The 18,832-nt window shown below is 37.9% G+C and overlaps 1 protein-coding gene across 1 annotated transcript in view; it reads left to right on the top strand.

Moving 5' to 3' along the window:
• Nucleotides 1-18,832, top strand: part of LOC121318956 (proprotein convertase subtilisin/kexin type 5-like) — a 213,500-nt gene that overhangs the window by 141,587 nt on the left and 53,081 nt on the right. Inside the window, exons 21-22 of the mRNA XM_041256193.1 lie at nucleotides 3,856-3,958; nucleotides 17,087-17,223. Of these exons, the coding sequence (XP_041112127.1) occupies nucleotides 3,856-3,958; nucleotides 17,087-17,223 (240 nt within the window). The remainder of the gene's footprint in view (nucleotides 1-3,855; nucleotides 3,959-17,086; nucleotides 17,224-18,832) is intronic.

Here is an 18,832-nt window from a genome sequence, read left to right as displayed (position 1 = left end):
TTTTTTTTGTATATTCATGTCCTATATAGTGCTCTGAAATCACTTGTGGTCTGTTGCGCTCTATAAAAATTTAAAATAATAATAATAAATTGCCGATTTCACCTCCCCAATAAACGAATTGAATCAGAAAGATAAGATTTGAACCAGGATAGGACAAGGCCAGACAGTCCTACTGTGCTTCAGTAGGATGGAATGGTCTATAGTATCAAAGGAGCACTTAGAACTAGAAGAATTAAAACTGATGGAAAGCCCAAGTCAAAGCTTATCAGCAGATCATTCACAACTCTGACAAGGGCTGTCTCGATGCTATATGCAGCATGAAAACCAGACTGAAACTTCTTTAATATATTATGAAGAGTTAAAAATGTTTGTAATTTAATTGCAACACCTCTTCCTAGAACCTTATCTAAGAATAGTAGGTTGGAGATTGGCCTGTAGTTATTGAGGACTTTAGGGTCCAAATTGTGTTTCTTAAGCACAGGCTTTAACACAGCGACCTTAAGAACTGAGAGAACTATACCAGAGGAGAGTGAACCATTTATAATTAAATGTGGGTATTAATAACACCAAGAATACATTGTAATAGTTTTGTAGGAATAGGATCAAGAGAGCATGTAGTAGCTCTCATATGTTGAACTAGCTCTGTCAGTTTCTGTAAGGTAATCAAAGATAAAGCCCCCATAGTAGCCTGAACAGGTGTAGTTGGTAAAATTGTGCTGAAGTCCTCTTTAATAGAAGGTGTTTGTGGAATCTCATTTCTGATGTTTAGTATTTTATTTTTTTAACAACATAATAAGTCATTGCAGCTGTGAGAGGAGCCAATGTCAAGGGTAGGACTATTAGGGGAATGATTAATTTATTTAGGGTAGCAAAAATAATTCTAGGATTATTTTTATTTGTTTCAATTAAATTAGAATAATATGATCTAGCCAGAGCCTTTCTATATTTAACCAGGTGGCCCTTCCATGCAATGTAATGAACATGCAATTTAGAGTCCCGCCATCTTCGTTCTATTTTATGATCCTCATATTTCATCTTACGAGTTGTATCATTGAACCACAATGAGCTATTTTTAAGACATCTCTGAGTTTTGATTGATGCTACACTATCTAAGATACCAGTCTAGGTGTTGTTGTAGGCATTAGCCAGCTTAGAGAGTGGTAATGAGCTCAATATATCAGCAACCTTAACAGCAGTTAAATAATTAATTACTAAGGATTCAAATGTACGGTCCATAGTCTTTGTGGATACTAGTAGATTCACCTAAAGAAAATGGCAAGATGATCAGAAATAGTAAGATCTAGGATTATGATGTTCTTAACAGCTAGACCACGAGACATTACCAGATCTTAAGTATGGCCACGATTATACGTAGGACCTTTGACATGCAGGATATAATCTAAGGAATCCAGTAGCCTCAAAAATTCCAAGGAGTTAGAATCAATGTCAACACAAAGGTTAAAATCATCCAATAAAAGAATCCAATCATATTTGACTTTCAGTAATATATAGCAGAATGAATTACCTTCAACGTTTTCCTGTTTGATTCTAAGTTCACTATGGAAAACAGTAGCAAGTTCACCTCCCCGCCCAGTAGAGCAAGCTTTCTGGAAAAAAGAATAGTTAGGTAAAGCCTCAATCATGGAAATATTGTCATTCGGTCCAAGCCAAGTTTCAGTTAAAGTGAGAACATCAATGTTGTAATCCTGAATAAAATCACTAATTAATGGAGCCTTATTAGAGCCCTTGCTCCTGTCCCATGATTAGTTTAAGCTAGGTAATTAAAGGAATGTGAATCCTCTTTCATCTTAAAAACACAATGGGGAACAGCTATTATCAGTGAGTTCATTAACAGGTCCTATATGATATATAATACATTTGCTTCTACTGCTTGTAACTTGAGGATGAGGCTTTACATATATTTCTACATGACTGGATGAAAAAGCATATCTTGACAATACCCTTCATATGCGGCGCCACCAGGCATTTACTTTTAAAAGTTTTGAATATACTTTATTTTCCTAGAGCCCTGGACTGACAGCACTAAATGAAAGTTAAAAAATGAGGATGGCTTCTGCCATACAGATAAGTGTTAGAGGTAGACAGAAGAAGAAAATCTAGAAACGGTTACCAGTTACACCTATGAATCTAGTACCATTTTGGCTAATTGAAACTCACATCTGATAGTGGAGAGTTAAATAAATCAAATTTAAAAGCCACATAGCTTTTCCATTGTGATACGTTGCAAGTTTTCCTTCTTTCACAACCACGTACTACAAGACACCTATGGAAATGTGTTGTAGCAGAAAGTTGATGTCAGAAAGATGACAAATCTGGCACAATTTTTCACAATTGATTACTGGGTCAACCTGAGCTGTACAGTCAAGTCTTCAGACAAACTGGCTTAAAATAACTACTGGTCACCCACCTTCAGTAGTTATTTCAAACAAATCTGTATTGACCTTTTATTCATGGATCTATTCTGATCTTAAGCACTGATTGAACTTGTATACACCGATGACATCTTGACATGAAGTGAAACACCACGTCTTACCAAGCAACTACATGTACATGACAGCACATCACTTTTAACAGTGAAGTATGAATAGTCATTCAGAGGTACATAGGCAAGCATCAAAGTTTTATGGACCATTGGGCTGTCGTTCACAGTATAGGTGCCGGGTTACGTAAAAATTTTTAGAGCAAGGCAGCTTTGTAATTATGTTCTGATGTTCGTTGTTTAAACAGTAAAACACATCTAGGTCAAATGTGAAGATGAGCAACTATACAGTAATCTGTGTTAGAAAGCGGGATCACTTGAAAATACCTTTTCTCCTTTGAAAGAGTAGGAGAAAATTGGTGTGAACATGTACAAATATTGTATTTGTATTGGTATAACAGTGACCCTTCATAATTCCTTATGTTTTTAAAGTATTACATTATAATATATCTTCAGGTTAAGTAACACTGCATATTAACAGGGAAGCAATTACCAGTGTCATTGTTATAAGATATTACCAAGAAATTACTTAATTTACAAGAATACATAACCAGTGGAAGCAATTGTTGCATTTGTTAACTGATAATCTTTGGTCAACAGTACAGCAACAACTCTACCCTTGGCCATTATGGCATGTGTCAGGCAATACTGAATGTGTTCATGCTGACATGTATGGGGCGGTCTTCCATTTTCCAAGACTCATTGCTGCTTGCCAAAGTCTGGTGTTGGAAAACAATTAAAGCAGACCGCCTGGCCTCATGCATCAGACATAATTGCTAAATGTTCCATGTCTTTAGGTATCTACTTGGCTGTGGATCAGAGGGAAATAAATGAATTAAGGACGTCCTCTTGTCTTTTACACTGTGCTATACAGACAAACATTATTCTAAGGAAACTAATATATTTTATTATTGTTATCTTAAGTGACATTGATCTCTTGATTTGCGCTTTTCCATATCTGTATTACAGTTTCATATTTTACAGTCTTTATTTCTTTTTATTTCATGTTTTTAATAGCTTGCATGTGTGTTTCAAGCATCTGTTTTTGGAGTGAGCATGTGGCTTAAACTCCTAATTCAGGATAACTGAGAAAAAAAGGTTTGGATGCTAATCAAACTAGTTTTGGCAAGTTCATCGCAGACTCAGGCAGAGATATGAGGTTAGAAAATTAATTGAGGTGAAGCAATAGTAGTTAAAGCATGTTGTGGGGAGTGGGATTCCTAACGTAAAATCTAAATGTTAACATATGTATACCACCTGCTAAGGAAATATTGATTTTATTTTGCTTCAATATTTTTATTTAATTTTAAAAACTAAATACTAAACTTTTGTTGCCTAAATTTTCTGTTTGCTAGGAGAATACATAGATGATTCTGGAAAATGTCATCTCTGTGCTGCAACCTGCTATAAGTGTACAGGACCAGATACAAATCAGTGTCTTAGTTGTACACCAACAAGGTAAGTCCCTATATTGTAAAATAATATGGATATTATATAATAAAATCTAGCTATCAATATAAAAATGACTATTCTACAGTATATACTAATGAGTTGTTTTAAAATGATGTAGGCTGTATTATACTGTAGTATACAATGACAAACACATGGACACATAGCATTTTTGGGAGTTTGTCTTAAGACTTTTATTGTGTCTCATGAGTTATACATAACTCCGTTCTCTTCTGTAGCAGTATGTGTGGCGATGTGCTCAGGGAAAAACAAACATGTTTATTTTCTTTAGCACTATATTACAGGCCGCATCACAGGTCAAAGATGGCCTGCGTATTCAAACCATACAATTTTATCAGCATCTGTAATTCAAACAGTAGCATTCCATCACATCTCCCCCTTTTAACCCTTTCAGGACCAAGCATTTTTCAGTGGGATGCTCCCCCAGGACCAGACATTTTTTGGCTGTCTTTGACTCTCTTGCTATAAAAATTCACAAAAAATCTATTTTTTTACGTAACAGCTTGGAAATGGTGTCCTTTTTTTTTCAGAACACTCCGGGGAATATTATAAAGCACTTCAGAAACCATACAAACTTTAAAACTTTTTTTAAACACAATATTTTCTTTATTATTATTATTATTATTATTATTATTATTATTATTATTATTATTATTATTATTATTATTATTATTATTATTTAGATTTCGTTATTCTGTTTAGAGATACATGTATAAAAGCATGTTATTCTGTGAGGGACCTTACTTCCTGAAAGTTTTGTTGAAAAATATTGTTTCACCTCAGTGATTGCATTGACATAATACACATTTATTCTCAGGGGCTTTATAAGCAATAATGGACTCTAATCTTGATTATTTTCTCAAAATAAATATTTAAAAATAAAATAATAGTTATTCATTCCATTATTATCAGTAATAGGAAAAAACATGATATATTTTGTTTGTAAAATAGTATCTGCTTATATCCACTCATTTCTTGATATTTATAAATGTTCTAATATATCTATGTCACATACATCGGATTTACAGCATTTTTCCAACTTTCTTACAAGTTTCTCTAAAGCAGGCTGTGATGTGTTTTCTCTCCATGCTGCCAAAACTCTCTCCACCCTCTACTAATGCCCCTCTCAGTGACATCACACACACAAAAAACTATCAGTATTCAGTGATCTGTTTCAAGCCTGTGCGCAAAGTATGGTGGCCTTGTGAGTCATCAAAACAAAGTGCTTTTTTATTGTGTTTACACGATCACAGTCCTAGAAGCCCACTTCAGATATCAGACGAGGACTATTCTGTCCCATGGGGTCCTTTCCCAATCTAAATTTCTGGTAACACTTTATTTTAAGCACTACATATTAGGCATTTATTATGTACCTACTTGTGACTTCGTAGCAAATAATGCATCATGTATAGCCTCCTAATAAGGGGTTGTTACGTACTTAATATGCTTATTCACTAACAGGATACTGGACATTAACAAAGGATTTGCATGCCTTACACTGAAGTGAAGAATGTTCTTGGCCATCGTAGGTCCTACTGGCTGCTTGTATATAATCAATACCTTGGCAATAAAGCAGCAAAACAAAGTGGACCATGCATGGATAATACTCTATCCCAGAGCTGGCCTTTGTTTCCATTAAAGGGCTTATTAGGAATATGTTGGTCACTAATAAAGGGTTTTGCAGCCCCTATTCTGAAGTGAAGGTTTCATTGTCATTAATGAACCACTTCAACACCATGACGTACGCACGTACATCAACTGAAAACCCACTTACAGTACCGTACGTGCGTACGTCAAGTTTCCCATTCTATTCTATTCTATGATCGGTTTCTCAGTTTAGCATTTCAGGTTTCATTCTCTAAAACAGCGCTAGTCCTGTGGAATGCGCAGTGAAATTCGGGGGAGTGTCAGGTGACATTATTGGTATCCAATAAATGTCATGTAGAGATTCCAATCTAGTTGTGGGTGTTTAGAAGACTGAAGTATATTTGCGGGAAGCCATTCAACTTACGTGTGTGTGTGTGTGTGTGTGTGTGTGTGTGTGTGTGTGTGTGTGTGTATATATATATATAATATATATATATATATATATATATATATATATATAATATATATATTGTTTTGTTTTATTATTAGTTGTGCTTGTTTAGATGTAATTTATATAGTTTTTAGTGAAAGCTAAACGTGGCAACGGACATGGACAGGGACAATGGGAGTGATGATTTCAAAGTTGGTTCGGAGGATTTCAATACCAATGTCACAGTGATGCTGACTTATCACTCAGTGATGAGGATGAAGAGGACATGGAGGCTAGAACAGCAGGGGACTGGGTGTTTATTATTGATCACCTACCATGATGCCAGTCCTCCATCATTTGATTTTGCACCTGTTTACACTTGAGAGTTTGCATTCTCCGTTGGAGTGCTTTTTGGCTTTTGTTCCTGAAAAGCTAATCACTTACCTTCGTGACTGTTCCAACAAAAGAGCATGCTGCTACTTTACAGGTAAGCCAGCTGCAAACGGGAAGCTGTTTGGTTTGAAATGGCAGTGCTGTGACGAAATACTATCAAAACACAGTACTGGGTACAAGGCAATAAAGCAGCGAGATCCATCACAATGCCTGCACAAAGTAGCCCTGTACACGCATTTGTGACTATCAGTCCAACACAAGGGAAGCAGAGACGACAAAAAAGGTGCAGGGTCTGCTACAAAAATGAAATCAAAAGAAAGGACACAAGAACAATACTCAGTGGTTGTGAAGGCAACCCCGGTTTCTGTTGTATTGAACATTTCGATAAACAACACACATTTTGATATTGTTTGATTTTTATTTGATTAGTGTTTATTGATTATTGTTGTTATTTGCAAAGTTTTTGTTTTCATTGTTTAAACAAAAATTTTAAAATAAGTAGTACACAGGAGCATAAAGGGTTAATGAAAAACACAGTTTAGGTCATTTATTTATGTTTTATTCATCATATGTTAACATTTTACAGCAATTACAGGTTTGAAAACATTATTATATTATTATTATTTTCAAAATCTGGTACCTGGGAAGGGGCTTAATTTTTACATCTGGAGTTGAAGTGGTTAAGAGCTTATCAGAAACATATAGTTTATTAATAAAGATTTTTGCAGCCCCTATTCTGACGTAAAGACTTCTTTTACATTACTTAAGAACTTATTAGCAGCATATGTCATTAATACAGCTTTGATCTAAAAAATAATGCACAAAGAAGCAATTATAACCATTAATTATAATCTTTAATGAGTTGTGCAACCTGTATACTGAAGTGAAGACTCCAGGCACCTTGTGAAGCTCTGTGACAGAGATCGAATGATTCTTGGTGTTAGGTCTCCCTCCTGACCTGTGAGAGCACTATATAAAAGGAAAAGAGTACCCTTAATCAAATTGCATGACAATTAAATCCTTAGGGTAGGTGGTAGTCAGTCATTTAGGAAGGGGGCTAAGCTACGGCCCCCAAGTTCAATGACTCGGACAGGAGACGGCGTGGCATCCGAGGATTGGTGGAGAGAATGCACTCGTTAACCTAGGGGTCATGAGCGAGGGTATAAATAGGGGGGCGTAGTGTAAATGATCTGTTCCTTGGTAAATGGTTAGTGTTTTAAAACGAGAAGGAGTCTGTGTTGCCATATTGTGAACCGTAAGTTTTTTGTCTTGTGTCTGTTAGTGTTTGTTAACTGTTGTCTGTTTTTTAATAGACTATCAGTAGCACTTATTCACTATCATTAAGAAATGTGTATGTATTTTGTGTTTAGTGTTGGTGTGTTAAACTGGACTTTTGGTTGCGGGTCAAACACATGGGATTTTTACAAATGAAGTGAAACATGCTGCTTACTCACTTCCATCATTTATTATTTACAGGTGTTTTCCATAAGGCTCTTGAATTAACGTAATTTATCCAAGAGTCATTCGATCTCTGTCACAAGCTCTTACTCACATTAATGAACATATGAGAAAAAATAAAAAAAGTCAAAAATCCTTTTTAATTAGGATATATATATATATATATATATATATATATATATATATATATATATATATATATATATATATATATATATATATATAATTAAAAATGCTGTACAGTAAGAATGCTTTCAAAAATAGACATGTTAATAGTTTATATTTATCAATTAACAAAATGCAAAGTGAGTGAACAGAAAAAAAATCTACATCAAATCCATGTTTGGTGTGACCACCCTTTGCCTTCAAAACAGCATTAATTGTTCTAGGTACACTTGCACACAGTTTTTGAAGGAACTCGGCAGGTAGGTTGGCCCAAACATCTTGGAGAACTAACCACAGTTCTTCTGTGGATTTAGGCAGCCTCAGTTGCTTCGCCCTCTTCATGTAATCCCAGACAGACTCGATGATGTTGAGATCAGGGCTCTGTGGGGGCCATACCATCACGTCCAGGACTTCTTGTTCTTCTTTACGCTGAAGATAGTTCTTAATGACTTTCGCTGTATGTTTGGGGTCGTTGTCATGCTGCAGAATAAATTTGGGGCCAATCAGATGCCTCCCTGATGGTACTGCATGATGGATAAGTATCTGCCTGTACTTCTTAGCATTGAGGAGACCATTAATTCTGACCAAATCCCCAACTCCATTTGCAGAAATGCAGCCCCAAACTTCCAAGGAACCTCCACCATGCTTCACTGTTGCCTGAAGACACTCATTCGTGTACCGCTCTCCAGCCCTTTGGCGAACAAACTGCCTTTTGCTAAAGCTAAATATTTCAAATTTTGACTCATCAGTGCAGAGCATCTGCTGCCACACTTCGCCCAATGATGCCTGCCATGCTTCGTCCAAGGATACCTGCCTGGCATCGCCTGGGGTTGCCTGTTGCTCCGCATCGCCTGGGGTTGCCTGTCACTCCGCATCGCCTGGGGTTGCCTGTCGCTCCGCATCGCCTGGGGTTGCCTGTCACTCCGCATCGCCTGGGGTTGCCTGTCGCTCCGCATCGCCTGGGGTTGCCTGTCACTCCGCATCGCCTGGGGTTGCCTGTCGCTCCGCATCGCCTGGGGTTGCCTGTCACTCCACATCGCCTGGGGCTGCCAGCCGCTTTGCATTGTCTGGGGTTGCTAGCCGCTCCGCATCTCCTGGGGTCGCTGGAACTGCTTCGCCAGGGGTCGCAGTTGGCTCTGCTTGGCCGCAGGGGTCAGTGTGGCCAGAGCCCCACCAGAGGGAGCTGCCGGCTATGAAAAAGGGGGGAGAGGTCGGGAGACCAACTTTACCCGCAGCAATTTCGCTGCAGTAGTACTGGTGACTGGAGTCCTCCCAGAGGGAGCTGCCGGCAATAAAGGGGGGAGAGGTCAGGAGACTACCTTTCTCCACAGCAGTTTTGCTGCCAGAGATCTTAGGGGAGGTCTGGAGACCACCAACCCCAGCAGCAGTTTCACTGCCGGAGATCGTGGGGGAGACCTGCTACCATTGCAGCACTTTCGCTGCCGGAAGTACTGTGGTTGGAGCCCCATCAAGGGGAGCTGTCAGCTACGAAGAAGGGGGGAGGTCAGGAGACCACCCCCCAAGCAGCCTTTCCGCTACCAGGACTACCCCAGATGGAGGAGCCAGACTGGGGACTATTAATGTCTCTGCTGATGGCATTTCTGCTGTCAGCTGGGAAGCTGCCGGCATTGCCACCAGAAGCAAAAGAGTGGCAGGAGTATGCCACCCCGCTGTCAGCATTGTTGCTGACACCCTTACGACCTGTGGGCCCCTTGAAGCCTCTGGTCCTGGCCCAGGATTTTGTGCTGGACTTTTGGGCTTTTAAGGGGGGAGGTGGCCATTGAGGCCTTGTGTGCTTTGCACAGGGGTGGGGGTATATGTGACAAAGTGCCCTGCCCCTGTGTGTATTTTCTGTTATATGTTGTGTGTGTGTGTTAAATGTTGGTGTATAGGCATTGGTAAATGGGATATAAATGGGTCTCTGTTTCACGTGTGTTTAAAAATGTATAATCGTATTTAGGCACGGGATTGTAGATCACTTCACCTGCATTTAAAGTATTTAATATGTGAGCACAAGGTTGCAATTAATTAATTCTCATGCTGGGATTCAAGTGAATAAATAATTGGAAATTGAATCCCAACACAACAGCATATTTAGATGCACGTTTTACTCACTAGGGGTTGTTCGGTGTTCGGTGAGTAGGGAACGGGAGACAGAGGAGGAGAAACCAAGTAGGAGTTTGATTTCAATTGCTATTACATGCTGGTGGGACCAGCACGATACTTGTTTATTTAAAACTCAACGTGTTTGTTAGTGTGTCTATCTGCTCACCGTTTTGTTAAGTGTTAGTCCATTTTTGTTTTTCTATTTATTTTGGCGTGAAGTGCCATGTTCTCTCTTCTGTTTGTTCAAACCTTTTATTTTCAATAAACCAGCGCAAGCAAGCGTCTTCATCATTTCACCTCATCTGTCCTGTCTCTGTGTATTCATTTCCTGGTTCTGACTTCACCACTCAGCCATCTTTGTGACACCCCCCTAGTTAACTCAACCCAATTAAAGGGATAATTAGGGTCAGCTGTTTGAATACTTTGGTTAACAATCAGTCCTGATTTGGGCCAGCCCTGCCCAGTATAATTTCTGACTAATTTAGGCCGTTACCATCAGAGTGAAGTTGTCAGCACACAGGTTCTAGAGGCACATCATGCCAAGGTCAAAAGAAATTCCTGAAGACCTCCAGAAAAAAAGTTGTTGATGCCTATCAGTCTTGAAAGAGTTACAAAGCCATTTCTAAGGCTCTGGGGTTCCACCAAACCACAGTCAGAGCCATATTGTCCAAATGGAGAAAGTTTGGGACAATAGTGAATCTTCCGAGGAGTGGCTGTCCTGCCAAAATCTCTCAAAGAGCAAGGCGTAAAATCATCCAGGAAGTCACAAAGAACCCTAGAACAACATCCATGGATCAGCAGGCCTCTCTCGCCTCGGCTAAGGTCAGTGTTCATGACTCCATGTGATGGAGATATGAGTTCTGGTGATGAATCTTTCTCCCGAGAAGTATCTGGAAGGGCTGGCCTGACAGTTTGTTTCCGGGTCAGGGAAGTGGGTCAGCCTGGAAAGAAGCGAGACTCTGTTGTAAGACCGTATTGATTTGAAAGGTAAACGAGAGGCAGCTGCAAGTAATAATGTAAACAATGTCCTATGGACAGGTGAGTCAAAAGTGGAACTTTTTGGCCAACATGAGCCCAGTTATGTCTGGCGAAAATCAAACACTGCATTCACTGTAAGAACCTCATACCTACGGTCAAGCATGGTGGTGGTAGTGTCATGATTTGGGGAGGCTTTGCTGCATCAGGACCTGGTTGACTTGCCATCATTGAAGGAACAATGAATTCTGCACTGTATCAGAGAATTCTACAGGAGAATGTCAGGCCATCCATCCATGAGCTGAAGCTGAAGCGCAGCTGGGTCAGGTGGCAAGACAATGATCTGAAACAAATAAGTGTACATCAGAATGGTTGAAGAACAATAAATTTAAAGTTTTGGAATGGCCTAGTCAAAGTCCAGACCTAAACCCCATTGAGATGTTGTGGCAGGACCTGAAACAAGCAGTTTATGCTCGAAAACCCACAAATGTCACTGAGTTGAAGCAGTTCTGCATGAAGGGGTGGGCCAAAATTCCTCCAGGGCGCTGTGAAAGACTGATCAATGACTACAGGAAGCATTTGGTTGCAGTTATTGCTGTTAAAGGTGGCGTAACCAGTTATTGAGTCTAAGGAGGCAATTACTTTTTTTTAAAACGGAGGCATTGGGTGTTGCATAACTTTCTTTAATAAATGTATGAAATAAGTTTTGAAATTTTATGTTATTTGATCACTCAGGGTGCCTTTTATCTAATATTAGATTATAGTTGAAGATCTGATAACATTCAGTGTCAAAAATATGCAAAAATGCAGAAAATCAGACAGAGGGCAAATATTTTTTCACAGTAATGTATATACAGTGGCTATCAAAAGTATTCACCCCCCTTGGACTTTTCCACATTTGATTGTGTTACAACATGGAATCAAAATGGATTTAATTAGGAGTCTTTGCCACTGATCAACACAAAAAAAGTCCATAATGTCAAAATGAAAAATAAAATCTACAAATTGTTCTAAATGAATTACAAATATAAAACAGAAAATAATTGATTGCATAAGTATTCACCCCATTTGCTATGACACACCTAAATAAGCTCTGGTGCAAACAATTGTCTTTAGAAGTCACATAATTAGTTGAGTGGAATCCACCTGTGTGCAATTAAGGAGTTTCACATGATTTCAGGTTAAATATACCTGTCTCTGGGAGGTCCTACGGCTGGCTAGTACATTTCCTAACAAAAACTACATCATGAAGACAAAGGAACATTCAAAGCAAATCCAGAATAAGGTTCTTCAAAAGCACCAATCAGGTGTAGGATATAACAACATTTCCAAGGCACTGAATGTCCCCCAGAGCACAGTGAAGTCCATTATTAAGAAATGGAGAGAATATGGAACAACTGTGAATCTATCTAGAACAGGCCATCCTCAAAAATTGAGTATCCAGGCGAGGAAGGCACTAGTCAGGGAGGCCACCAAGAGGCCTATGGCGACTCTAAAGGAGTTACAGTTTCCCACAGCTGAGCTGTGCATGCAGCAACAATAGCCCGGGTGCTTCACAAAACTGACCTTTATGGGTGAGTGGCAAAAAGAAAGCCACTGTTGAAAAAAACTCACATCAAATCTCAGCTAGAGTTTGTCAGAAGGCATGCGGGAGACTCTTGAGACCAAATGGAAGATGATTCTATGGTCTATTGAGACCAAAACAGAGCTTTTTGGCCTCAAAGGTCAATGTCCTGGAGTGGCCCAGTCAAAGCCTGGACCTCAATCCAATTGAGAATATGTGGAAAGAGTTGAAAATTTCTGTTCACCAAATGTCCCCATCCAACTTAATGGAACTTGAGCAATTTTGCAAAGAAGGATGAACAAAAATTGTAGTGTCGAGATGTGCAAAGCTGGTAGAGATGTATCCAAATAGACTCATGGCTGTAATTGCTGCCAAAGGTGCCTCTACCAAATATTGACTCAAGGAGGTGAATACTTATGCAATCAATTATTTTCTGTTTTGTATTTGTAATTAATTTAGAACAATTTGTAGATTTTATTTTTCACTTTTACATTATGGATTTTTTTTTTTTGTTGGTCAGTAGGGTAGCAAAAAGAATTTAATAAGGTAAAACTAAGGTATATATATATATATATATGATATATATATATATATATATATATATATATATATATATATATATACTGACAAATTGTTATATAATTATTTTCCCAGTAAAACATGCAATCTTAAATTGGAAATATTTTTTCCAAAAAAGGTCAAACACATTCTGCATTCCTAAAAAGATACAGCACCAACTGGTGCAATGTTTAATTAATCTTTCTTTTTTTTTTCTTAAGGCCATGCCCTCTTGTTAAGAGATAACATTTGCAATAACATTGGACATTTAAACAAAGTACTATTTATTTTGTCCATATTTGGTATTATTAACATTACAGAAATGGGGGTTTTGAACGTGATTTCTAACACAATTTTCAGCTTTAACATCAGAAATTAACATTAACAATTAGGGCCCTATGAAAATTTTTTATTATTTTCTGATTTTAAAAAAATGTAATTAGATTGATTTAATTGCAGTTATGTACACAGCTCATAACTTCTTTAAAAAAAAAAATCCTAATTAAAATGATTTTGTCTTTCTTTTTTACTTCAACTTATTATTTATTTATTTTTTTTGTCATGCCCATTACTGTGAGTAAGAGCTTCATGGGATGCCTGGAGTCCACTTCAGTATACAGGTTACACAACTGATTAAAATGCACTGTGATAATTGCTTCTTTGTGCATTTTGTTAAGTAATGTAAAAGAAGCCTTCACTTTAGAATAGAGGCTGCAAAACCCTTTATTAATGACCTATATGCTTCTAATAAGCTCTTAATTAATGAAAATTAAACCTTCACTTCAGAATGGGGGCTGCAGAACATTTTAGTGACCAATATCCTCCTAATAAGCCCTTTATTGGAAACAAAGTCCATCTCTGGGATAGAGTGTTATCCATGCATGGTCCACTTTATTTTGCTGCTTTATTACCAAGATATTAATCATATACAAGTAGCCAGTAGGACCTAATATGGTCAAGAACAGTCTTTACTTCAGTATAAGGCATGCAAATCATTTATAAATGTCCAGTAACCTGTTAGTAAGGCATGTTTGATAATAAGCATAATAAGTACCTAGCAAACCGTTATTAGGAGGCTATACAGGATATATTATGTGCTATTTAGTCACAAATAAATACATAATAAATGCCTAATATGTAGTGCTTAAAGCAAATTGTTTCCAAATAATTAAGCATTCAGTTGGCTTAATAATGCATCCAAACTGGTTACTATAAGGCCTACAGGGACTGGGCTTGGCCTTGATGACTCTATTGCCTCCCTTTGGCAATGCATTCTTTTGGTGTTTAAACACTCAGTTGTATCTGATGGCTGGTGCTCACACTAGGAGCTTGCATTTCTTCTACATGCATGTTGTCCCTCAGCTGTCAACAAGTGTCCTTTCTCTTTATTCATAATCTCCTATTCTCCTCAGAGTGTTTCCTTGCTCTGTCTGGATAATATATGAGCATGGTGTTGTGCATGTGTCTTGGACGATTCCGGTTTTACACCATTCTTTTTCATGATCTGTCTTAACAATGTTTAGCTATCCAGAATGTTTCCTATTTTAGTACTGTTCATAGCTGTTTTGCTTTTGCATCCTTGTATCCTTCAGGCCACCCTGGGATAACATTTTTTCTATAATGTTTGGACTGTGGTGTAAATTCTTCATCCCATCATTAGTCTTGCTGGGGCTTTCTTGCATTAGCTCTGGCTGTTGTCCTGTGGATAGTATGGACTAGAACTCACATGCTCATAGTCATACTCAATTGCAAACTCTTTGAACTGCCAAGCAGTAAACTGTGGTCCGTTATCAGTTAGTATTACTATTGATTCCAGTATTGCAAATCTGGCACATATACCCTTCAGCGTTGAGATCACCGTTTCACTGTTCATCTTCCGTAAGTCCAAAATCTCCAGCTATCGTGCGAAGAAGTCAGCAACAATAATTGAATTCCTCCCTTTGTATTTGCACAGATCCACAGCTAGATTCTGCCATGGTAGCTCAAGCAGCTGGATTGTGATGAGGGGTTCTTTGCATTTACTTGGCTTGTTTTCATTGCAGTATTGGCATAACAGGACTTTTTCTTTCACATCTGTTGTGATCCCTGGCCACTAAACTGATTGTTTATATTGCTCTTACATTTGGTTATGCCTTGATGTATCTTTTCATATCTGTTCTCATACTGCAGGGAATAACAATCTAGCTTCAATGTTTTATAAATTTGTTCAATTCGCTTAGATGTCCCCTTTCTGCAGTATCCCTTTGCTGGTGCAGCTACATCTCTAAAATAGGCCACCCATTTCTTGTATAATTCAACACACACTGCAGCTGACTGTCGCTCGGTGTGTCCTGTTTAATCTGTTTTTGTACAGATTTTCTCCCATGTCGATGTTCTTCTATAGCGTTAAACTATGCTTGTATTTCTGCCTCTAATTCTGATGGTTCTTTGCATTTCCTTGAGTGCCTTAGCATGTCAGCTGTGAGCAATTTCTTCCTTGGCACATATTCAGCACTTGTTTTGAACTTCATCAATCTGATCAGTAGGTGTTGACATCAAATTGGTGCTTTGTCAAGGTCCTTGCTGTTTATTAGTGTTACTATTGACTTGTAATCTGACTCCAGTCCACATAGATACTGGTAGAATCTTTCTGAAGATGGCACTCTAGTGAGGCACTCCTCTATTTGTACATATCGCAGTTTTCACTTTTTTTCATTGAATTTCAACCCTGAAGGTCGAATAGCCTCCATTACTTTATTAAGTCTCATGTCGTGTTCCTGTGTTTCCTAACACAAGGATGGCGTCCATGTAGACAACAGTGCCTTCACGGTCACATAGCAGCTCAGCCATTTTATGTTCAAATATCTAAGGTGCTGAGGTGATGCCAAATGGTAGCCTCCCAAAGTAGTGTCTCCCTAGTGGAGTGATGAAAGTAGTCCATTTTGCACTCTTTTCTTCCAGTGGAATCTTCCTAAAATCTGCTTGCTGCCTCTAAACTAGAAAACACGATACTTCCAGCTAGCCGTGTCAATATATCCTTCAGTGTTGGCAGAACATACTTCTCTCTTTTAACATTTTAATATAATTTCTTCAAATCCAAAGACACACTTTTGGAACTAACCGACAAATCATTACAAGTGCAAGGTAAATATAGGTTTCAATGTGGTTTTTTTTTTTTTTTTTTTTTTTTTTTTTTTTAAGAAAAGAATGACAAAAATTCCTTATTAATAGTGATAGTGCAATCTCGATGAAGGCTTTATCATGTGGTAGTTGACCTTGACCGCGACTGATGAGGGCTGTAACGAAAGTCAAATACCACCTGGTAGAACCTTTATCAAAGTGCACAGTTGTTTAATTAGAGAGGAAACTCTCAATCCAAATCACGCCTGCATATACGTGGATGATCATTTTGAAACTATAAGACTGTAAACTTTGAACTGCTAAACAAAAATGAAATATTTATGCACAGTGGTTTAGCAATAATATAAAATACAGTAAAAATCAATTCAAGATTATTATTTTCTTTTAAGCATTTCTGAGTCATCCTGCATGCCCACTACGACCCTAAGTACCCCCAGGGGTCGTGTATCCTGGCTTAAAACCCCTGCTAATGTACTTAACCGCGGTAAACTGCAAAACTGGTATACCAACTCACCTTTAGTATCAATCCTATACACATATAGCCAGTGGGCTACTGTCTCTACATAGATAACATAATAAAGGAGCAATGGAGCAACAAAACATATGTCCTCCATTTATACCAGACCATCTCTCTCTCTCTCTCTCTCTCTCTCTCTCTCTCTCTCTTATTTCTGAGTTTAGCACTACTGAATGTATAATAGTTACAGGTGATACCGTGAAATGTTACTGAAGTCTATTTTTTTTTTGTTTTCATCCTTAGGTACTTTGATGATGGCCATTGTATTATTGTTTGCTCCAAGGGGAAGTATCAGTTAAATGGACAGTGTCGTTTGTGCCACCACACATGCAAACAATGCAGTGGGGGAGAACCGTACAACTGCACAGCCTGTGACAAAGGTATGGCCGTTTTTTCTATTTTCAAAGTAATAATAAAAGGGCACTTCAATATACAAATAGATTGATAACGACAAAATGAACTACACTCCTTTTCTAATATTTACAAAATGTACTATTTATTTGGTGGGATAACCAAGTTGTTATCAACATGGAATGATTTTCTCATATGAGAATTTCTCATAATGTAGTTCTAAATATAAGTTTACCCACCACTTTCACATGAAAAACTGATGCTATGCAAATGAGCGAGCGGATATGTTGGAGAATCCAAGTTGTGAAGACTGATGCAATTATGAAAATAAAGAAATGTAAAAACTGAACAAAATTAAATGCATTACATGTTTATATATATATATATACGATAATATATATATTATATTATATATATATATTTTTTATTATATAATATATATATATTATCAAGGTTATAAGTTCCAAACACTTTTGGACAATGTTAATTTTCAAGGTTTGTGGCCCCTTAAAAGCAGACCTAGACAAAACAATTAGTTTTGAAGAACATCCGTGCAGTACTTATTATGTACAAAAATAAAAGGAACGCAGATCAAAACAAAAACAAACACTTAACCTAACTCCAGTTTGCAGCGCTAACTAAACTTTTTACACAGCGCTACTTAACAGCAGATGGCTAAGCCATTTACGGATTAAACAAAACACTTGTGAACACACACAAACAAAATGGGTTTTCGCAGGCAGGTGGCATTCATTCATAAAAGCGTCAATCCGTGGTCCCTCCCTCCCGTGGAGTAGGACCAGGACCTAGGGAAGGCACCGCAAGACCCTTACATTAGGAAATCGGAGAGGGGGATAATAGGTATATATATATATATATATATATATATTATATATATATATATATATATATATATATATATATATATATATATAGCTTTGGAAAAAATTAAGAGACCACTGCAAAATTATCAGTTTCTCTGGTTTTACTATTTATAGGCATGTGTTTGGGTAAAATGAACATTTTTGTTTTAGTCTATAAACTACTGACAACATTTCTCCCAAATTCCAAATAAAAATATTGTCATTTAGAGCATTTATTTGCAGAAAATGACAACTGGTCAAAATAACAAAAACGATGCAGTGTTGTCAGGCCTCGAATAATGCAAAGAAAATAAGTTCATATTCATTTTTAAACAACAAAATACTAATGTTTTAACTTAGGAAGAGTTCAGAAATCAATATTTGGTGGAATAACCCTGATTTTCAATCACAGCTTCCATGCGTCTTGGCATTCTCTCCACCAGTCTTTCACATTGATGTTGGGTGACTTTATGCCACTCCTGGCGCAAAAAATCAAGCAGCTCGGCTTTGTTTGATGAATTGTGACCATCTGTCTTCCTCGTGATCACATTCCAGAGGTTTTCAATGGGGTTCAGGTCTGGAGATTGGGCTGGCTATGACAGGGTCTTGATCTGGTGGTCCTCCATCCACACCTTGATTGACCTGGCTGTGTGGCATGAAGCATTGTCCTGCTGGAAAAACCAATCCTCAGAGTTGGGGAACATTGTCAGAGAAGAAGGAAGCAAGTTTTCTTCCAGGACAACCTTGTACTTGGCTTGATTCATGCGTCCTTCAC

Source organism: Polyodon spathula, chromosome 1 (genome assembly GCF_017654505.1).
Source record: "Polyodon spathula isolate WHYD16114869_AA chromosome 1, ASM1765450v1, whole genome shotgun sequence".
In the NCBI taxonomy this organism is placed as follows: Eukaryota; Metazoa; Chordata; class Actinopteri; order Acipenseriformes; family Polyodontidae; genus Polyodon; species Polyodon spathula.
The sequence above is the reverse complement of the archived record's forward strand: the minus strand, read 5'-3'. Positions and strand labels throughout refer to the sequence as shown.